At 50.4% G+C, this 19,514-nt stretch overlaps 1 protein-coding gene across 1 annotated transcript in view; it reads right to left on the bottom strand.

Moving 5' to 3' along the window:
- Positions 1-1,085: 1,085 nt before the first annotated feature.
- The window catches only part of SAFB2 (scaffold attachment factor B2), a 31,465-nt gene continuing 13,036 nt past the window's right edge, over positions 1,086-19,514 (bottom strand). The window contains exons 10-21 of the mRNA XM_010966937.3: positions 16,876-17,025; positions 16,675-16,787; positions 13,194-13,324; positions 11,777-11,868; positions 8,798-8,934; positions 7,120-7,410; positions 5,954-6,094; positions 4,771-4,813; positions 3,688-3,818; positions 1,962-2,074; positions 1,789-1,855; positions 1,086-1,499 (exon numbers count right to left, since the gene is read on the bottom strand). Of these exons, the coding sequence (XP_010965239.3) occupies positions 1,349-1,499; positions 1,789-1,855; positions 1,962-2,074; positions 3,688-3,818; positions 4,771-4,813; positions 5,954-6,094; positions 7,120-7,410; positions 8,798-8,934; positions 11,777-11,868; positions 13,194-13,324; positions 16,675-16,787; positions 16,876-17,025 (1,560 nt within the window). The 3' untranslated portion in view covers positions 1,086-1,348. The remainder of the gene's footprint in view (positions 1,500-1,788; positions 1,856-1,961; positions 2,075-3,687; positions 3,819-4,770; positions 4,814-5,953; positions 6,095-7,119; positions 7,411-8,797; positions 8,935-11,776; positions 11,869-13,193; positions 13,325-16,674; positions 16,788-16,875; positions 17,026-19,514) is intronic.

The raw sequence follows: 19,514 nt of genomic DNA, 5'->3' as shown, positions 1-19,514 counted from the left end.
TTTCTAGACCAGCTTGCAGAGTGGAGATAAGGCTCTCTGCGCAGAAAAGAGGCCACACTGGTCCCGAGTGCACTGTGGAGACGGTGTCCCATCAGCTTGTCATTGGAAAATGACTCTAAAAGCCCCTGCAGTGAGGGAAGCACACAAGGTGTTTATTCAGGCAATTCAAAGACAGGACACGGAGGGCCGGCACCGGCCTGCCTTTCACGCTCCGGCTTCTGCGGCAAGCTGGGTCGGATTTTCAGATTGCTCTTTTAAAGCTAAACACCCCAGCGGGAACACAGGGGACTCCAGGAGAATTGGCAATTGTTCCAGGGCCTGTGGGGTGGCTGTCCTAGTTACAGAGGGAGGGAATCGAGGTTCCCAGCAGGCGGCACTCGGGTTAACTCTCATCATGCCGGTCGGTACAGGGCTGGAACTCAAGACTCACGGGAAGCAAGCCCTCCTACTTGTCCCCAGGCCCCGCACAGGCCCCTGGTTCAGTCTTGCAGCTGCCAGGCATCCCCTTCACGAGACGGGCTGGGCCCTTTCTGCCCCAGCATGCCTGTGGCCACCCAGTCCCTGTCAACATCAGCCCTGTGTGGGCAGCGACGATCCTCCCGAAGGGAGGTGCCTCCCCGAAGGGCCTGGACGGAGGGCTTGGGCCAGCACCTCTGGCCAGCCAGGGGCCTCGTCCAGCCATCTTTAATGACATCAGGCACCAGCAAGCCCACGCCAAGCAGGGACTGCCCCATCCTTGCCCCTCAGCCAGACCGCAAAGCCACCACCACCGCTGGACACCCCCCCAGGCACTCTAGCACAAGAGATGAAGTGACTGGTCCAAGGGCCCCACAATACACACACCTCTCCCCGCAACCAAGAACTCCTGATTCCTATCCCAGCTCTGCTGCCGCCGAGCTCTACGACCTTGGGCAAATATCTGACCCCAGCACCTGTTTCCTCACCTGTAAGATGCGGAGATGGATGCCCCACTCCACAGGGCGGCTGTGAGAATTCGTAACAGAGGCCGGCCTCCACTACCCAAACACACAGTGGTGCCGCCAAGGGCTGACACCGTGCTCTGTAATCACTGAGACACACACGCGTGCGAACCATAAACTTTTATTAATGGAAAATGGAATGCCTCGTTAACAGAAACCTTGTCTTAAAAATGGCAGAACAAGAACACATTTATTTAAAAACAACAACAAAAAAAGTGAATTCACATTGTATTGAACTACAACATGGTGGCAGGATTTGCTTTGTTTTTTTTTTTTTTTTAAAAGATTCCACAAGTTCAAGGTAACTCTGGCTAAGAGATTCAACAGAACGTCTGTCCGCCTACCAGGACACACGGAGTGGGTGGGGCCTAGTAGCGGCGGGTGAAGTGAGGGTACGGGTGGGGGTGGGGGTGTGGGACTCTGCTGCCCCGGTCCTGGCCGGCCAGTCCTCCGCCGTCCAGGCCTCCGGCGGGCACCACGTGCCCCTGGGAATGCCCGCCGTGTGCAAAGCCGCCTCGCCTAGGAACAAAGGCACGCGTTTGGCCCCGCAGCGCCCTGCGCTCTCGTCATGGCGCAGCATGCGGCTCTGCAGCCTTTGGAGCCCCTTGGCTTTTTCCAGGTGAGAAAAACCATAACCACAGATTGCATCCAGGGGAGGCGAAGAGTGTTATCTGCGTAAGTTGCCAAGAATTGCTTTGGGGGTTTGTTTTCAAAACATCCGACCCAGCAAGTTGATCAAGCATGCAACAAGGGAGAGAAGTGAGGAGCAGGAACAAACCAGTTTTATCCGCAGACAAAAACTTCTTACCCCGACATTCCGCCCCGATTTGCCATGTGCCCTGGGCCCGAGGGCCCAGATAGGGCCCTCTCACCACCTGGAAGAGAAGGAAGAGTCTGCCAACACTCCCTTCTTGGAAGTGCCTGGAAATGCTGGGGGCACGCCGGCCCTCTGGCCGCACCTCCCACAAAGTTGGCCCATACCTTGCCACCGCAAGTGCTCCCGGCCCACCGTGCCCACGTCCACCGTGCCCGGCCAGGGGCGCTCCTGATGCTCTTCCAGCCTCTGACTGTGCTCCGCCCAGTCACGTCCACCCCTTTGCCAAAACAAAAGACGGATACACGACTGTCCTAGTGTGCCTCTAAGGCGAGGCTGTGGTGTGGGCTGACTGAGTCCCACGGTCAAGTGTTTCTGAGAGAAGTGGGCAAGGAACGGGAACAGACACCCCCCAAAGATCACATGCAGCCAGCCAGCACATGAGAAGGTGTTCAGCACAGCTAACGTCAGAAGCACATGCATGAGATGTGAGATACCACCTCACTCCCGCTAGGACAGCCGTTATCAGACAGTCAACGACAAGTGTTGATGGAGATGCGGAGAAATAGCTGGTGGGAATGTAAAATGGCGCAGCCTGGTTGGAAAACAGTGCAGTGATTCCTTAAAAGGCTAAACAGAGTGACCACGTGACCCTGCAAGTCCACTCTTAAGTGTCTAACCGAGACAAGGGTAAACATGAATTTATACAAAAACTTGTACCCATTGTTCTTAGCATGATTCTGTAATAGCCCCAAAGTAGAAACCACTGAAGTGTCCGTCAACTAATAAACAGAGAAACAAAATGTGGTCCAGCCACACACTGGACTATTCATCAGCCTCGAAGAGGACCGAAGCACTGACACTCGCTACTACATGGATGAACCTTGAAAACAGATGCTCAATGACAGAGGCCAAACACAAGGCCACAGAGTGTGTGATTCCATTTACATGAAACGCCCAGAGCAGGCACATCCAGAGAAAGGGAAAGCAGGTTAGCGGTTGCCAGGAGCCGGAGAAGGGGGAGGGACTTTTCTGAGTGATGAAGCTGGCCATGGGATGCAGGATATCCCAAGTGAACTGTACACTTTAAAAGAGTGAACTGCACACATGTGAATTATATCTCAAAAAAGCTATTTACAAAAAGTTTCTGACAGAAACTCTGGGAGATTAAAATTCAAATACAGTTCCAAAGTGTGGGTGCCAGCAGTCCCCAGAGGCCACCTAGAAAAGCTTCCTGGCCCCAGGCTGCGTGTGGAAGGACAAGTGCACTGGCTGCCAGCTGATCAGCACTCAGACGCCTGGGACCAGGAACCCACCAGACAACCTCCAACACCTGTCTCCAAGTGTGAGTGCACCCCTGTGCGTGCCATGTCTGCCATCAGGTGACAGCCACCCAGCCACACTGGTGACACTGCTCAGCACAGTCTTCTACCCAAGCAGGAGCTCTCTCGTTTAAGGCAAAGCAGACTAAATGACATGAAAGGACTGAGTGCTAAGTAGGTCGATGGGGAGAGAACACTCCATACTAATCTATCAGACTGCACCCCAGTCTTCACTCAACACCTGAAAACCCACTTAGAGGTGTGGTAGAAACTTCTGGTATCCGTGACTCCAGCCTTAAAAATACCTACAGACCACTTCGAGGGGTGGGGGTAAAGCTTCTCTACAAACGGTGAGGACAAGTCTAAGAAGGCTTCAGGACAGGCTGTCTCCTTCAGCAGGCAGGGCCCATGATGGCGACATTCACACCTAGGGGTGACCCTGGCCACACTGAGCTGGGAGAGGCCATTCTAGGCGACTTGGCAGATGCACAGTCCAGGTTCACTTTTGGAGGCGCCAATCTCTGACCAGCTGAGGACAGACACCTGGCCCCACTGAGGCCTGCCCGCTAACCTGGGTGGAGGCGGCGGCCCCCGGCTCTCACTCATCCTCTTGTCGGAGCCATAGCACCCCCAGCCGTCTCGGGAGTCCCGGCCATGGCGCTCCGGTGGTCCTCCGTGGCCATGGCGGTCATCTGAGTAGTGCTAGAAGGCACAAAAGGAACAGGGCGACTCTAGCCGCATCACTCCTGGACAGGCCTGCAGCAGGCACACTTTCTGGGTTTTGCCAACCTGCAGACCCTGCCTCGGTGGGCCGAAGTGTGGCTCAGCACCCTCAGCCACCCCAGAGGGCCTGCCCATGCCCCTTCTGATGTTTTCTGATCCCCTCCTCACTTGAGAACCCCAGGTGCCTCTAAAGCTCCATCTCTGGTACCACACAAAGGACCAGCAAAGGACCCTCCTGCTCTGTGGGCATGGAGAACCCCACACTTTATGGTCCACGAAGAGTCACTGAGACCCATCTTCCCTGAAGAGTCAGAACACCTGCTCCTTGCTGGTGATGGGGGGGCCCTTCCCACACACCCAGGGCATCCAGTGCCCTCCGACCCCTCTCGATGTCGTTCCTCAGAGGCAGCACAGGCCTCTCGCACTGACACCCGGAGGCAAGGACCACAGATGGGAATGGTTCAGGACTCCTGGCCAACCAATTCTATTCTGAGAGAGCCAGCACATCTGGGTGGTGAAAAAGACCACATAGTATTCTCTCAAAAACCACATCCCATTTCAAAAAGCCACGATTCTGATGCTGTCTCCCATCTTTCTCATGGAAGCCTCCCCCTGTCCATGAGCCAACACACTATTCACTCCTCACAGGGCACCAGACACACCGGGATCCACCCCAGTACCTGACACAAAGAAATGCCCCAAAACATGAACTGAACGACCCCAACAGGCTGCTAAGCCCCGGTTTTACTACACTTAATGAAACGAAGCAAGCATTAGCCCTACGTATTTAAAACCACACAAACTCACTACCCAGAAAGCTACCGATCGTGTGCCAGTCTACTCACTGGCCAGACCTGACGTCTCCACCCCTTCTCCCCAGCCACATGCAGCAGCAGCGCCAACCCGGGCCTGGTGTCTGGGTTTTACTCACCTGCCCATCTCGCTCTCCCATCACCGACCTTGAACCTTCCCTCCTGCAAAAGGGAAATAGCTCATTCCAATGGCAGCTGATGGTTCTATACATTTCTGCAGCCCACACGAAAAAGTTCCACAATTGGGGTACTTATCCTCTTTTACCACATAAGAACTGTAATTTACTGACCTAAAAAAAAAAAGCTGGTTTGCATCTAAATGCTTTTCCCTGGGGGTGGGAGAGAAGTCTGATCCTAAGAAGGTGGTAATGAAGGTTTTACTGAACTACGATCCCTCAGAGGGGTCTCAGAAGTAGAGAGACATACCATGAAGCCAATGCCTAATTTATCTGTGGCCTGGTGACAAGCCTGGTGATAAGAAAGCCTCAGAGGGTCCCTAACCTCAGGTCTGACCCAACACACGTGACTCACACCACATCTCAAACCAATTCCAGCCATAATTGATTAAATGAGTGGCTTCTCAGCCCGTCTTTCCCCTGTTCCCCCCTCCACTCTGAAAGAGCTAATGAGCAGTGAAACGGCTCATGGATATGCAGCCCAGGGGAGCACAGCGAGAAACCTAAAGAGAGAATTCTTAAACTGGAAAATTGAGAGCGGCCTTTTTAATAAATGATATAGTCCTCATTTAAAAAAGCACTGGCAAAACACCCACCCAGACCCTCGAAACACGAAGCAGACCTAACAGGACCTTCCCCACATTCCGCAGTCAGCTCTTTCCACAACGTGCTGGCTCGGAACCTGTGCAGGTCAGGGGCCCTTGCGGATGGCCCAAGCAAGTCGCGCCCTTTCTCTAAACTGCCTCCTCATCTGTACTAGTAAGGAGACCGGGCCAGGCCTTCCTCAGAGCGCGTGCTCCATCGGGGCCCGGGCCGCTGGGAGGGAGAGGGAGCAGTGGCTGTGAAACCGACCGGGGCGCGGGGGATGCTGAGGCTCAGGTCCTGCCCAGGGCCTGCCTACCCTCGCTGTGAAGAGGGCAGCGCGTGAAACGAGCTGTGATGCCTGCCTGCTAGACAAGGCGAAGATGCCACAAGTGACCACCGATTCCAATGTCCTGACTGCAGTCTGTTACTAAATCTCACATGTGGCAGCCAGAGGCACTGACTAGGTACCTCAAGAGAGCCCCAGAAATTAAAAGAACCGACGGAGACTGATCCCTGCCGTAGGAGGGGGCGGCGCACTGACCTGTCAGCCACATGGTCCTGGTACTGGCCGCGGTCACGATGGTCAAAGTCGTGGAAGCGGTGATCAGGCCGAGGGAAGTCTGGCCGGTATCTGTCCTCCATGGCCATGCGCTTTCCTTCTGGCCAATAAGTGTCATCTCGCCTATGTTTTATTTTTAAAAGGATGGAAATTTCATTTATGAAAGAGAATGAGGGGAAAAAGAAAGGTCGGAGGTGGGGAGGGGAGCTCTCTCTCTAGAACCAGTATCTTTTAAAATGTCCTGCAGGGCTAATCTCTAAACATTCAATCATTATCGCTTTGATTTGATAAATTAAAATCCCCCAAACTGCCAAAAGGCATACTGGCATTCTCATCTGACAATCCTGAAAAAAGAACTGCTGTGAGCTAATTGTATCACAAGCCTGTTAATACCTTGATCCCCACATGAGCTCAAACACAAGTGAAATGAAATATTTGATTCTCCTGGAATGGCACTGCATGTTGCCACATTTTCACCTTCTTGTCTTCTATGGTAACCTGAACCTCCCTCTGAGTTTTTGCAGAAGCAAAGGGAATTAGATCGGGTGATAGCGAACGACATACAACTCAGGATGGTATCCAATTATCTTCGTGATTTTTACCAGAAAATTAGGCTCACAGGTGGTGGGGTAACAGGTGACCGTCAATTAAGCAGCTCAGAGAAGCTGGAGACCAATAAACCCACTTTTTGAATGGGAAGGCAATTTCCTTTTCCACAGCGCCAACTCTTTGCCTCTCCCTCTAGGAGGACACACAAGACCGACAGGGGCGGTGGTGAACTCGGCCCAAGGCACACTTGGTTGTCTCCTACACACTTAAGAGACAGAGTGGTCACACTCCACCAGGAACCACAGTGCAAATAATGGGACAGCCTAAGTGAAAGCACCGCAAATCCTTCAGCAAGGGGCAGCTCTCAAGATTCCCTGGAGAATAATTCAGCTAGGGAAGCATCTGCACGGCGAGGGAGGTGGTAGCAACTTGTCCTGCAAAGGCCCCCAGAGGCGCTAGATTCCGTCTTAAGCGTCTCCGATTCCCCACGCTGCGCGGGGCAGGAACAGAGGCTGTTACCCCAGGGAAGCGGAAGCACCACCTCCCCCTGCTCCAGGCCTAACGGCTTGTAACAGCGGGCGGGCGGCCGGGGGCCTTACCGCCCGTCGTCGTAGGGCCGCCTGAGCACCGGCCTCCGCTCCTGCTCGTAGCGCAGCTGCTCCTGCTGGCGCCGCAGCTCCTCGCGCTCGCGGTGGATGCGCTCCTGCTCCTTCCGGCGCTCCCGCTCCACGCGCATGCGCTCCCGCTCCAGCCGCTCACGCTCCATGCGCTCCCGCTCCAGGCGCTGCCGCTGGCACTCGAGCTGCAGGCGCTCCCGCTGCAGCCGTGCCTTCTCCTTCCGCTCGTGGAAGGCCTCCAAGCGCTGCTCGCGCTCACGCTGCTCGCGCTCTCTGGGGGAACACAGGAAGGCCGCCCTGACTTCCCAATGTGGTGGCGCCCGGCAATCAAGATCAAGGCATCGCCCTCCGAAGGAGCCTGGAAACTTCCAGGTGTCAGATGGTAACTGGCTTGGCTGGGCCTGGCTGTCATCCACTGGCTACTAGGCAGCAGGCATGAACCCACTCCCACCAAGCTGCTGGGATCCGCCAGAAACCACAGTCTCCAGACCTTCCCTTTCTCAAAAAAGCAAACCCAGGAGTGAGCTGGGAAGGAAGCAGGTGATGGCCAGAATACACAGAGCCTCAGGACCAGACTAGGAAGACTTGGCTCCAAGGCACCAAAATGAAGCCACAGGTTATGAAGGGGGCAGAAAAGTAAGAAACACAAAGGATGATGGCTACTCTAAAGGCTGCTGGGCATAGAGAAAACCCTGGAGAAACGGATGACAGGAGCCTTTCCTGAGAAAGGATGGTTAACACTGTACAATGAGCCATCTTTTTCACACCTTCCCTCTAAAAAGGCTGTATCTTTAACAAGCATGTCATTTTGAAGGGACCTAATAAAGTGCTGGGTCTGGAGAAGGCCAAGCATGAAAAAAGGGCCCAAGGTCTTGCGTCATCGGCCACTGCACACGAGGAGCTGAGCAGGACTGGGGACGCCCCTCTCTGCATCTGAGCAGAAAAGCCACTGCCCCTCCTCACCCCTCCCCTCCCTCCCTTAGTGCCTAGAAAGGCTCCAAACCAAGAGCAAACCAGTCAGGAGCAAAAAATGTCCAAATGGATAAAGACGCTTCCCGACAGGCTTCTCTCTCTACAGCTACACGTGCAGAGGCTGAAATCACACTATTTTAGCAAAGCAAACTGGAGCAGTTTCTATACAATCGACTTTTGCTCAAAAAAAGTTTCCAAAGCACTATGACATGACACTTTTGCTGAGCAGTATTTGAGGGAAAATGACCAGGTCACAATGGATGTCCCCATGTGACATGGCAGAATGTGAAAGTAGAAATGACAAGCTGCTTCAATAAACCATCTCCTGAACAAAGATAAGAGAGGCCCAGGAGGTCGCTGTGGGGCCGCTTCGGCCTGTAGACACCACGATACACAGACCAGCACACTCCTGGGTCACCGTGTTAATAATTTGGCAAGAAGACTGAGGCCTTGACCCTGGGGACCCTTCTATCAAACCCACACGTGGGTGCACTTGCTGCACAGGCCAGGGTTCAACTTCAGCCAGAGGTGATGCCCACGGACCAGGGTGAACCCCTGCCTTTCGGTCGCAGGGGAAACAGACTAGGCGGCCAGCGAGCCCAGGCTACACAGGCGACTTGCTTGGGAAGAAGGACGACCATCCCAAGAGGAGACCACCAACCTGCCAGCCCAACTCGGCCCCACTCACCGCCGCCTCTCCGTCTCGCGGATTTCCCGTTCCCGCTGCCTCTGGCGCTCTCGTTCCCTTTGCTCTTTGATCTTATCAAACGACAAGATGTCTCTCTTCTCTTTGCTTTCCGACTTGCGATCCTGACTCTTAGAGCTCTGTTTACCAAAATTGATGTACTAATGTCAGAAAAATGATTACAACAAACGCAAGATGAAAGTTAAGTGTGTGGATCTATCTGGATCAGACGAAGAGTCTTCCACCCCACACAGTTCAGAGACCCCAGTGCAGGCTGCTTCACTCCACACCTGAGTTTCGCTGCCAGTCTTGCTTTCAAATGTCGCAAACAGAGGGCGTGGGTGGGAGAAGGCGGGATGAAACCTCAGCACAGGCGTTCTGGAACAGCACAGCCCAGCACTCTGCACTACCTAAAGCAAACCCAGCTTCTCAGAGGCACAGGGCTGGCGTGCACGATGCACGGGGGCCCGCCTGTTCAGCGGGGAAGTTGTCAAACCAGCTGTGTGGCCAGCTGGATGATGGGCTGCATTTTTCACTTCTCAGCTGTTGGCTCAGGCCTCAGGCAGGTGGTCTCATAACAGAACAAGCCAGACACACTTCTGTGAAATGGCACTCTCAATGCGGTACAATGTACTAATTTCTGGGATAAGCCAGGAAATGCTTACGGCTGACTCCCACTTCAGAGGTTCTCAAAGGCTGGGACTCCCCAGCTGGCCGCAAACTAGAATCTCCCAGGAAGTTTTTACACAGCTCAGAGCCCAGGGCCTCCTGCAGACACTGCCCCAGAGGCTCCAAGGAAGGAGCCGGGGAACATTTTCTAAAAGCTCCTCAGCTTCTTTTCTTCATTAGCTCATAAAGGGGAGAGAACATCAACAAAAGACAAGAAACCCCAAATAAAGATGGGCAAAGGTCATAACCAAATACTAAAAAAAAAAAAAAAGGGAAGGGGACACATAGGACAGCCTCATTACAAGGAAAGATCCACAACCCAAAACATCACACGAGAGGCAGAGTTTAGAGTCTGATCACACACACTGCAGGCTGGAGCAAGGAAGGACAGACACCCTACGTTCCAAGGTAAGGATGTGACCTAGTGGGGGAGGTAGTGGAGTCCCCAAATCGGATTCCTGGATCTATAACCTGGCTTTGCCACTTACTAGTGGCCTGGTACCTGCTATGCAACGAATGTAAGTATCTTCCAAAAACTTTCTGAAAGGCATTCTGATAGCATCCATCACAACGAATAACGTGCTGGCGGCTTTGGACCAGCAACCCCACCAATGGGCATTTCCCTGTTATAAAGCCTGCCAGGAGGCATGCACACCAATGTTGCAGCAGTTTGCAGTAGATGTGGAAACAACCAAGTGTCTGTCACCAGGGGACTGGGTAAAATGATCGCAGTGTATCCATAAACTAATACGAGCTTTACGAGGAGGACACATACCACCACCTGGATGGATTTCAGGGACATCATGTTGAGGGAAAAGGCCAATCTCAAGAGGTCACAGTTGATGATTCCATTTATACGCCATGACAATGTGTGGCAACGGAAAACAGGGCTGGTGGGGTGGGCGTGACAAAGCAGTACTGAAGAGGCCAACTTTGTGCTGATGGACTAGCTCTGTACCTGGGCCATGGTGGTGGTCACACGAATCTACACTGGTGACAGAACGTCCTGGCACCATAACCCCCCTGGCTTTGAGACAGCGCTGCACAGCTACAAGAGAGGAACCGTCGGGTGAAACCAGGTGATGGGTTCCTGGGACCTCAGTACTCTCTCTCACAACTTCCCGTGAATCTGTAATTATTTCAGAATTTAAACTTCTTTTTTAAAAAAGTAAAAAAGCAGGGCTGTATGCACAATACACAAAGCTCCCCGAGACGTACCACGTACAGAGAGGTGCACGGCAGGGCGGCGCTTCAGCCGCGGCGTCTGAGGCGCAGGTGTGTGCGCCGGGGACGGGCCGTCCTCCCCGAGGGGCCGCGAGGAGCCCCGCCAGGCAGGCTGCTGCTTCACGCCGCGTCCTCCTGTACTATCTGTATGTTCTAATCACGCCTGCACTGCTATTTTTTTTTTTTAACATCAGAGTTACTTGGGTGTTAAGATTTTAGGCCTTTTTGGGTGTTCTTTTCTACATTTCTCTGTATTTCATGATTGTCCTACAGCCCACAGGAAAAACAGCATTAGATCTGCTGCTTTATAGAACTCAAATGTCCATTTCAGAATTAAGTCTCAACACCACAAAATGTTCTTGGATGAATACTGTTAGCTCTGCACTCACTGAAGGGCGCTGCTTTCCTTAACATTTTAGTTAGAACCTTCAGCTGGGATGCACAGGGTTTTGTTTCCCTGGGTGGAAAAAGTAAAATGAGAAGCAACTAGCTTGTCCAGTGGTGTGTACCACGTAAGCAATGGAGCTCCTCTGGTAACACGAGACAGTCAGTTTTAGGATGGACTCTACCTTGCTGTTTGGCTACTTTAATAGAAAACAAGAAGAACTACTAAGGAAAATGAATAAAGTGCTATTAGATTAATCAAAGAGCAGGACCTGCCTTCCAACTTGAAAAGCCCTGGGTCTTGCTCACTCTGTCCAACTTGTGAATCAGAGAAAGGGAATCATGGGACAAAATGGGCAAAGGGTCAACATGTTTATGGGAAACAAACATGGTTAAATACTGTTTTGAAACAAGGTTTAGAACCTAATTCGTGTCTATATGTATAATCTACACAGTTATCAACATGCCTCTTGAGCACTTCACAGAACCCTTAAAATTTTAAAGGTGAAACAACATTGTTTCCGTAACGCCAATCAAAGTGGTTGTTAAGCCATCATCAAAAATGGCTGGACTTGGGGGGGAGGGAGACAGCTCAGTAGTAGAGTGCATGCTTTAGCATGCACGAGGCCCTGAGGTCCTGGGTTCAAACCTCGTTAAAATCTTAAAAGAAAAGGCCTGACTTGAGCTGGCAGAAGCAGTACTTACTCTCTCTTTTGATCTGCTTGCGGTTTTCACGCTAATGACAGGCTCCCCTTTCGATTTATCCATTACAACCGTTCGTTCCATTCCTCTGCTTCCTTCAGGGAGAAACACAGCAACTATGAAAACATGCTGACACCTCGCTTCCCGACCGCGGGCAGCACTCGGGCTGACGGGCTCCCGATGCTCGCTCCATCAAGTGACTGATGCTCAGCTCTGGGGCCTCACACCTCATCTTTCTCTTCGCTGGGATACAAAGTCAGCACGGCCGATAGGGCCACATGGGGTTGGAGCGGCTGGCACTCCCTGACAGGCCTCTGTTCATCTAGAGCGAAGTGCTGTGATCTGTTTGTATCTTTCAGCATAAATGTGAACCAAAGTGCATTCTGCAACATGGGCACAAACACGCCCAGCCTGCAGGCTTCCTTCACCCCCACGCTAAATCCCAGCGCCTCCAAGGAGAACCAACTTCAATTTGTATTCCTCCCACACATCCTGGAGCGCTTGTGCTCTGAGTCAGACACTGCGGCTCTGAGGCCCCCACAAAACGGGTGGGCTCCCCTCATTCATCTACTGCAATAAAGGCTTCCAAACCGACATTCCCCTCAATGACACGATAACCAGGCTCTAACCGCCAGAACAGTGACTGATTTAGGGAGATTTACAATACTTGAGGAACATTTTAAACACACGTTCCTCTTGAGACTGCTGGTAAATTACCCCAAACACTTAAGATGTAGCTTATAATGCGCCATACCAAATTCCAAGGCTCCAGATGGCTGGGTTTTGTTTCTGTTTCATGGGGGGGGGGGGGTTATGGGGGAAAGCGGACTGGTTTTATTTTTTTCCACAAAACATTCTGTGGAATCTCATGCAAATCTGAGGGTGCAGAGCACAATAAAGTGGGTTTTTTTTTTGGTGCCAAAACCCAGGAACAAAGCAATAAACTTCTGTAAAATAACAATAGAGGTGACGTGCTCCAATGCAACTACTTTAATGGGTACAGAAGTTCTCAGGTTTTAGTTTTCTCCACATTTTTTGCTACATCTGGCTTTAATATAAACACATGAAAAACTGGATCACACACGTGCAGAACTGCATGGAATTAGTCACAAGAATCAGGACACCTCCTCTCGAGTCCCACACTCTGGTCTGTCAGACTCAGGAAAAGCAAGAACCCAGGTCCCTGAGCCACCAATAAACACAGATCCTGACCAGGAAAACTCCAGATTTCTGTTGTCACAGAGAAACTCCTCTAAGTCACTTCATCACCTGAGGCTCTGTCGCTTTACGGCTTCCTGTGAACAGCACGGCTCAGCCAAGTCACCACAGTGCTGTGCTCACATGCTCCATCCCGAACCCCGCCGCCGCCACCCCGGCCCGGCGCTCCCCTTCCTGCGAACACTTGAAAGACTCTCATCACCTGATTTGGTAACTCTGGACCGATTTGTAGGTCCTGCTTTCAGTTCATCTTCGTCTTTTTCTTCCTTTTTAATGTCTTCAGGTTTTTTTTCTTCCTTTTTCTCGATCTTCTCTTCCTTCTTAATTACAGTTCTATTTAAAAACACAGTTATCAGACATGAGTCCCCAAGACTCTAACCCAAGCAGTCTGCACTCACTCAGACTCCCCACACACAACAGACCTGTGCGACGGCAGCGGGAGGGGAAAATCATTTGAAAACCGCAGTACTCACAATACCCTCTTTAGATACAGCCCCTATTCCCACTTAAGTTACTTGCTACGCCCAGGAGCATGCCGGATGGGCCTGCAGGCTCATGGGGTGTTTTTCCAAAATGCTAGATGCACCGCAAACATTCATGAGAAACACTCCACTACATAGGAAAGCCTGCTAAAAGCTAACTTTAAATGTTTCATTTTGTTTGTGTGGAGTATTATTTTTAAGTTTTGTAGGGAAAAACGTTTTTTCCAAGTCAGTACAGTATAAAACAGAATGCAGACATAGTATGAGGATGGGCGGTGCCTGCTGTATGACGCAGGGGCCCCTCCCCTCCCCACCCACACACCGCGCAGGTAACTTCTGCACACTCCGGGGGAGGTAAAATGGCACGTGACATGCTAGAAATGTGGAGACTGTTAGTACCATTTCAACTGAAGGCAGTTTTATTCTAAGCAGTGAAATAAATCATTGCTGCCATTCAAAGGTGTCTCCTGTATTCCCTATTGCTGTTTGTCTCAGGCAATTAAACTCCACACTTATTAAATGCCCACTGTGTGCCAGGGTCCAGGACGGAGAAGCCAGGCCTCTCCAGGTCCACTAACCAGCACTTCCTGCCCTCTCTTCCCACCACCCGGGCAGAGCTCTGGAGGCCCAGGTAAACTTCCCCCAGATGTCACTCAGGTCACTCTTCCTCACTCCTCAACTTCCACAGCACAAAGCTGTCATCTTTAAAGTTGTATTTACTTTCAGTAATATTTTAAAGTAAAAAGAAATTGACAGCGTTTACCAGAACTGATCATTGTAAATGTCTTTAACATACTGGTTTCCCTTTAAAAAACAAAACACTGTACACACAGCAGATGTCAGATACACTCATCCCTATGACAACACCACCGTGCCTTCACTGTCGGTCATTTGGCTCCGCCTCTCCTGGCTTTGCGTGCCCCTTCACATGACCACGATGTCCCATGTGATGCTCTACACCTCTTCAGACTGACACAGCTGGACGGGACTGGGGTGCTGCCCTACCACGCCTTCACCTCCTGCTCTGCCCGTTAGGCCGCGTGGGCACAGGTACAGACGCTGCCCGACAGCCCACGGTGATTCACCCAGCTCCCTTTTGACAGACTAGAGCCTGTTTCTGGCCACTCCGTGACTGCAAATAGTCACTAGGGATCGTCTCTGACATGCCTCCTCCACAATTCCGGGGCGTTGCCTTCTCCCTCCCTGCAGACCTGAAAAATGTCGAAAGGACCCCTCACCCCTCCTACTTGTTCTGCACCCACACGGCACCTCACAGAAGAACTTCTTGATAACACTAAGTTAAAAAGCAATTTCTAAAAAATACATATGTAGGAAAACAGACTAGAGGGATATATACCAAGAAGCATCACCCCTGGGTAGTGGGGTTGTGCCCGATGTGCGTGAGCTTTCCCAGTGGCAACACCATAAAAACCACTACTCATCCGGGCAGCCAAGACAAGCCACCTCTTTGGAAAAGCTGTTTCACTCAGGCCGACCACTAAACCTAGAAATTCTTAAAATAAACGTCTAATGAAGAAAATAATAAGATTAAAAACAAGTCTTAGAATGCTCAGCCTCCTAGGCAAATCACTCGACGGCAGTTTGGCTCAAACATCCTAAGCTCACCCCCAGTGAAGCGCCCCTGCACCGGGGCAGCCGCCCCTGGCCGGCCTCAGGCTGGCGCCTGCCCGACCTTCTGAGCCATCTCTCCTTCCGCAGAGCACGGCCCGCACAGGACTGTTACAGAGGCTGCAGAAGCCGTCTGACACACGCCAGCTAGCCACTATACCCCCCTTCCTCTTCCTGCAAACATCGCACTTTTGTGATCAGAGAATCAATGAACAAAATGCATCCTGAGACACTAAGAACACCAAGAACTCCCAAGTTCCCCGTGTTCAACCAATACAAGGTTTTAGCACTACTGACAGGACGTGTCTCTTTGGAGAAGTTGTTGGTAAAATTACAGTCTCTCTCCTTAATACGTGAAGGCTAATCCAATACCCACTTCTCACGGGTTTATACTTTCCAGTTTGGCCACAGTGAAGATGGACAATCACACCTTTAAAAACCAAGTTCAGTGTCTGAGTATTATGATGCCTACAGGCATGTTTACTATAAATTTTTACGTTAAAAACAACAACAACAAAAATGGAATTACTGTGAGACTGACATTCTCAGCAAAGGGTTCAATTTTTAGATGTAAGTGGACCTAGAAATGAAAATAAATCGTGTTGACAATATAAACTTAATGCAGACACTCAGCATTCTAAGAACAGCATCCTATCAGGCTCATCACCAAAGTCCACCTTCTCAAAAAGATAAACCTACGATTTTCATAAAAGTATAAATAGGGAATGCCCTCTTTGAATGATCTGTCTCTATTTCCATCTCGATTAAAGACATAAATCACCTCCTTTATAAAAATAGCATCTCAGACCTGTGGTTTCAAAACCACTGTGCCAAGGTACACCAGGATAGGCAAACTCACAGTGCCCTGGGATCTGATAAATTTCTGAGGGAAACACAGCAATACTTGACATCTGTCAGACACTGCATGAACTACTAGCTTGAGGTCACTCATTTCAATATCAGATCAGGCTACATGCCTTTGGACGCCACTGTATCTTTGCAAAGCTGAGTTTTTGCAGTTGCTGTGATAAAAACCAAGAACTGCGTGAAATCAATCTGGATAAGGAAATGACTCCAAAGTTTGAGAGACCATGTAAGGACTCAGGACGTTAAGAATCAAGTAAAACTACAACTGACCCTCCAACAACGTGGGGATTAGGGCACTGACCCTCCACACAGTAGAAGACGCACGTGTAATTTTACAACCGGCCCTTCCCACCCACAGTTCCACAGTCGCAGGTCCAGCCAACTGCGGGCCCTGTAGAACTTTGTAGTTACTACTAAACATCCCCCATGTGAGTGGATCTGTGCAGTTCAAACCAGTGCTGTTTAAGGGTCAACTGTGTTAGTTTTTCATTCTGTTATTTTTTTTAACAGACCACTAAATTGCTTAGACATAAATAATTATTAAGTGGCAGCAAAATGCAAAAACCACCTGAGATTTAAATGAGGAGCTGGTGAGGCTGTCTATGGAAAGGACACATGCTTGTTTCATGAGTGACCCTGTGGGGGCCACCTGCCCTCTTCCCAGTCATCTTCTCAAGAGAAAGGTTTTTTAAAAAATCACTTTACTTTTCAACTTTGATTTCCACAGAATGATGTCTGTCAACATTCGACAATTTTTCCTTCTTCACTTCACACTCTTTTCTGTCAGACAGCTTTTTCCCAGCAGGTTCATTTTTGGCCTAAAAAGAACACAGACAGAAATAGCTCAGGGACCAGGTCTTCCAGCTTGCGAGCAACATGAGTTACCACAGGTAAGAAGGGCCTCACCTTCTCTACAGAGATCATTCTTCCGTGAAGCTCAGTTCTGTGGAGATGGCTGATACACTTTGTGGCCTCATCGGAGGTTGACATGGTGACAAACCCATAGCACCGAGCCCCGGGACTGCGGGCGTTAGTCACCACTTTGGCCCCGACAACCTTCGTGAGAAAGAGGACTCTTACTTTTTCATACAAATCACATTACATGTCAAAAACTGTTAGAGGTTAACTGATCATCGGAATCATTTCCACTTGCTTTTACTTCTCTGAAAATTATTGTTGCTCATAATTAGTTATTAAAGTGGTTCTAATTAACCCTGGCCTATCAAAATACAATTGCTTTTGATACATGATCAGCCCTCACAGTGACAAAATACAAACAAGAAAAACTAAAGACAGTTAAACTTCACTAACACAACTTGTTAATTAACCAAAAGTCCTTTCCACTTGACCTTTCCAATTCCACCACACCCACTGATAGCTTCAGGGGTATCTACTCAGAAATGCACGCCAATCCATGCAGGCCCAGGTGGAGAACAGCTCTGACACCGGTGCAGAGAGGGCTTCTGCGTCAAGCCAGAAAGGAGCACCGAGAATTTACTGTCCTACTACCTCAAATAAAAACCAAGAGGAAATGTGGGCAACAAGGGTCTGCAGACACTGGGCAAGAGGCCACACAGGATGATGAGCCCTGCCAGGGGGGAACACACAAGGCCTGTCTCCTGTGACTGCTCCAGCGCACTGCCTAGAAACTCCAACCAGGGGCAGGGAGGAAGAAGTGAGGGGCAGCACCCCTAAGCTGAGCAGACTGAGCTCAGAGTCTGGGGAGATGAAGGCAGCGAGCAATCAGAGCACCAGAGAGGAGAGGGCTGCACAAAGGCGATCCAGACGGGTGGTCCCGACCAGCCCACTTGTGTGAGGCAACCACCCAGGCTAGGGAGTCCCACGGGGAAGGGGCAGAGGGAAGTCAATTCCCAGGGCTCACTCAGGGCCACAAAGGGCTCACTGTGGGAGGGGTCCACCAGCCAGGGGGCACCAAGCACAATCCTCAGAAGGGCATCGTCTCGGGAGCGGACAAAGCCGGCCCTGAGCTGACGGCTGCCCTGGCCCAACTGACGAAGCCCAGCAATAAGCCTCACAAGGAGCAAGTGACTGAACTGCACCCCAGCAGAAGCTCAAAGACGTTTATAGGGACAGAGGACGAACTGGCACCCCACAAGGTAAAAGCCGTATCACCTGGCATCCCATCAAAAACCACTAGGCTAGCCAAGAAGCAGGAAAATAGGGCTCTTTTATTTTTAATGGAAGTACTAGGATTGAACCAGTATGCTAGGCACATGCTCTACCACTGAGCTATACCCTCCTCCCAGGAAAGTATGGCTTTAACAAAGAAAAACAGTCACCAGAAAGGACACAGTGGCAGAACCAGTGGGCAAGGAGAGCCACAGCCTGTATGTTCAAGAAGGCAGAGCATATCAGGTAAGCACATGGAAGATACTTCAAACTTCTAAGACAGAACACACTAGATGGGACTCACACAGACACGGCAGAAGAAAAAATGAGGGAACTTGAAGACAAAGTAAGAGGAACCATTCAAAATGAAACTGATAAAAGAGATGGAAAAAACCAAATGAACCAGAGCAACAGCAACCTGTGCAACAACCTGCAGAGTCCTCACTGGCAACGAGCACAGGAAAAAGCAAACGAAACCAAAGCACAGCAGCAGCATCTGCTCCAAACCAGCGGTCAAGAGAACATCCTGACAGCAGCCGAAGACGACGCATGTCCATCAAGGAGCAAAGATGAGAGGACGGCCAGCCCGCTGGAGACGACACAAGCCATGAGGAGCGGAGCGGCTGTGCAACCTAGGAGGAAACTGGCCAGCCCTGACTTCTATACGCAGCTGAACAAAGGCAAGGAACAACTCTCTCAGACACAGCAAAAGCCGCAGGAAATCATCATCGCTAACCCTGCACCACCATATATGTTTAAGGAGGGAGGAGAATGATACCCACAGGGAACCTGGATATACAAAAAGGAAAAAAGAGCAGCCCTAAATGGTAAACACACGTGGGTAATTAAAAACCGATGTTTTTTCTCTTTAAAAAAACAAAACACACACATACACAGCTAATAATACACTGTGTGCTTGGTTAAACAGAAGTAACACGTAGAATGGTAACATCACAAAGGCCGGCAGGGTGCTGCTGTCAGGCTCCTTTACCATCCGGGAACTGGTATAACGTCACAGGGAGCGGGGAGGAGGGTCTAGCTCAGGGGTAGAGCCTGTGCTTAGCATGCACGAGGTCCTGGGTTCAATCCCCAGCACCTCCACCAATCAATCAATCAATCAATCAACCAATCTAATTAACAGCCCCCCCAAATTGATTAAAAAATAAAAACTAAAAAAAAAGTGGACATTAAATATACTGAATACCTTGAAACAAAACAAAACTGGAAATACAACATACCAAAACTTATGAGATGCAGCAAAAGCAGTTCTAAGGGGGAAGTTCACAGCAATAAATGCCTAAGTCAAGAAACAAGAAAAATCTCCAATAAATAATCCAACTGTACGCCTCAAGGAACTAGAATATAAACTAGTTATATACACCAGATATAGCTAATAAACTACAAATAATCATAAG

This window comes from Camelus bactrianus, chromosome 22 (genome assembly GCF_048773025.1).
Source record: "Camelus bactrianus isolate YW-2024 breed Bactrian camel chromosome 22, ASM4877302v1, whole genome shotgun sequence".
Taxonomy (NCBI): Eukaryota; Metazoa; Chordata; class Mammalia; order Artiodactyla; family Camelidae; genus Camelus; species Camelus bactrianus.
This window is presented reverse-complemented; position numbering and strand designations above follow the sequence as displayed.